The sequence below is a fragment of the Ursus maritimus genome, unplaced genomic scaffold, assembly GCF_017311325.1.
Source record: "Ursus maritimus isolate PB19 unplaced genomic scaffold, ASM1731132v1 scaffold_23, whole genome shotgun sequence".
Classification (NCBI taxonomy): domain Eukaryota; kingdom Metazoa; phylum Chordata; class Mammalia; order Carnivora; family Ursidae; genus Ursus; species Ursus maritimus.
The window spans coordinates 43132149-43133974 of NW_024424786.1; the positions used below are offsets into that span (position 1 = coordinate 43132149).

At 67.2% G+C, this 1826-nt stretch overlaps 1 protein-coding gene across 1 annotated transcript; it reads left to right on the top strand.

Annotated features, from left to right (window-relative positions):
* The first annotated feature begins 934 nt into the window (after nucleotides 1-934).
* SMIM38 (small integral membrane protein 38) lies at nucleotides 935-1090 on the top strand. Its single transcript, XM_040638751.1, has one exon. The coding sequence runs from the start codon at nucleotides 935-937 to the stop codon at nucleotides 1088-1090; it is 156 nt and encodes a 51-aa protein (XP_040494685.1).
* The last annotated feature ends 736 nt before the right edge of the window (nucleotides 1091-1826 follow it).

A 1826-nucleotide genomic window follows, 5' to 3' on the forward strand; every position in this document is an offset into this window, starting at 1 on the left:
TGTTCTCTGCGGAAAGCTTGGCTGGGAAAGGCCAGAGGTGGAGGTGTGTGTCTGTGCGTGTGTGAGCGTGCGTGTGGCAGCCTGAGAAGGGCTGGCGGATGCTGTCGTTTCAGAAACGGTGTGGGGACATTTCTGAGGACGTCCTCCGGAGGCAGGGGGGCAGTCGGCGACCCCCAGTCCGCGCCCACGCTGCTCCCTGGATCCGCACGCGCGGCCCTTCGGATTCGATCACAGCCATCTGTGTCGCTTTCCCGTGAGGGGTCTGTGCGCGGAGAGGTGGCGGCCAGCCCCGTGTCGCCTGCCAGCCTGGGGTGGGAGCCGCGGAGGCCGGGGGTCACTGCGAGGGCGAGCGGGGACCCCGCGGAGCCGGGCCTGCTGGTGAGCGCGCAGGTCTCCCCGGGCGCGGGCCTCCCTCTCCCCGCGCGCCCCCTCCTTCCCGCCCGCCCCAGCCCTGCCCCGCCGCCGCCGCCGAGTGATAGCTAATTGGGCAGAGAAAGGGCCCGATTGTGTGCGCGCCGGAAGCGCGGGCGTGGGCGGCTGAAAGCGCCGGAGAAGGTGGCCGGCCTCGCCCCGCAGCTGCCGCCGGAGCCGCGGGGAGGTGACGTCAGCGCTGGCGAGCGGGGCGCCGGCGGAGAGGGGGGCGCTCTCGGCCTCCCGCCCCGGCCGCTCCACAATGCGACCATTGTCGGGCCCTGGGCGGCGCGCGGCGTGAATGGCGCCCGGGCCTCTCGACCGGGGAGGCCGCTAGCCTCGCCATCCGGCCTCTCACCCGCCAGGGAGGCCTGGGACTGGACCGAGGCAGGCCCGGCCGCCCCCCGGGGGAGCCGGCTGGAGTCGGTGTGACGCCCGGGCCCCCCGCCGCCCAGTGGACCCTCTGCAGAGCGGGGGGCCTGCCCCCCAAGGCTGGGCCCTGCGCCCCACGCACGGCCTCGGCATGGCCTCCTGGTTCGGGGGAAGCCTGGGCTCCGACCCGCTCATGGTCCTGCTGGTCATCATCCTGCTGGCGCGCTTCCTTCTGTGGTCCTGCCTGGGCACCTACATTGATTTTAAACTGGCCCGGCGGCAGCCCTGCAAACCCAAGGAGGACTAGGGCCCCTGATGGCCTGGGGACTCTGAGTGGCCCGCATGGGCAGGTCTTCCCCTCCAGGAGGACGCTGTCCCAGAGGAGCCCTGTCCTGAGGCTGAGGGTGTGTGGGAGGGTGGGGCAGGGCGGGCAAATCACTCCTGTATCCCACCCATAAGGCAGAGATGGACCGTGTCCCACCCAGACTGATCAGGGCTGTCCTGGTGATGGCCCATGTCCCACGTCAGGACAGAGGGGCCACCACTGCCTGTGTGTCTCCAGGTTCTGGGGTCTGCTGTTGGAGTGAATGATTGTGAGGGCGGGTCTTGCTTTAAGACTTTCTCTGCCTCCAGTTCTTTATAAATATGTTTGCAGGATGAGGTGGGGATGAGCCGGAGGCTTGGGGGTGGGAGGGAAGGACAGATGTGGTCACATCATAAGCCATCCCTGCCACCAGAAGCTGCCACTGCCTTGGTTTTCCCTGAAGCGGACCCTGGAGGGTCTCAGGTCAGACTTGTGACACCTGAGCCCGAGCCCAGCTCTGGTTGACTGTGGGTAAACTCTCTTTCTCCATCTCTAAAATGGGCACAATAACCCCTGCCTCCCTCAGAAGGGTATGAGGAGGGTGGAATAAGGAGGTGGGGTGGCAAGTCCCCCGTATTCTGCACACTGCTGGACATGTAGAGGACAATGGAGAAGAGAAGCCAGGAACCCAGGGCCCTCCCTTCCTTTGTGCTTTCGAGTGTGTGGCCAAGCTGCGCCT

Coding starts and splice junctions, on each gene's coding strand:
- SMIM38 (XM_040638751.1), top strand. CDS start 935: ATGGCCTCCTGGTTCGGGGGAAGCCTGGGCTCCGACCCGCTCATGGTC.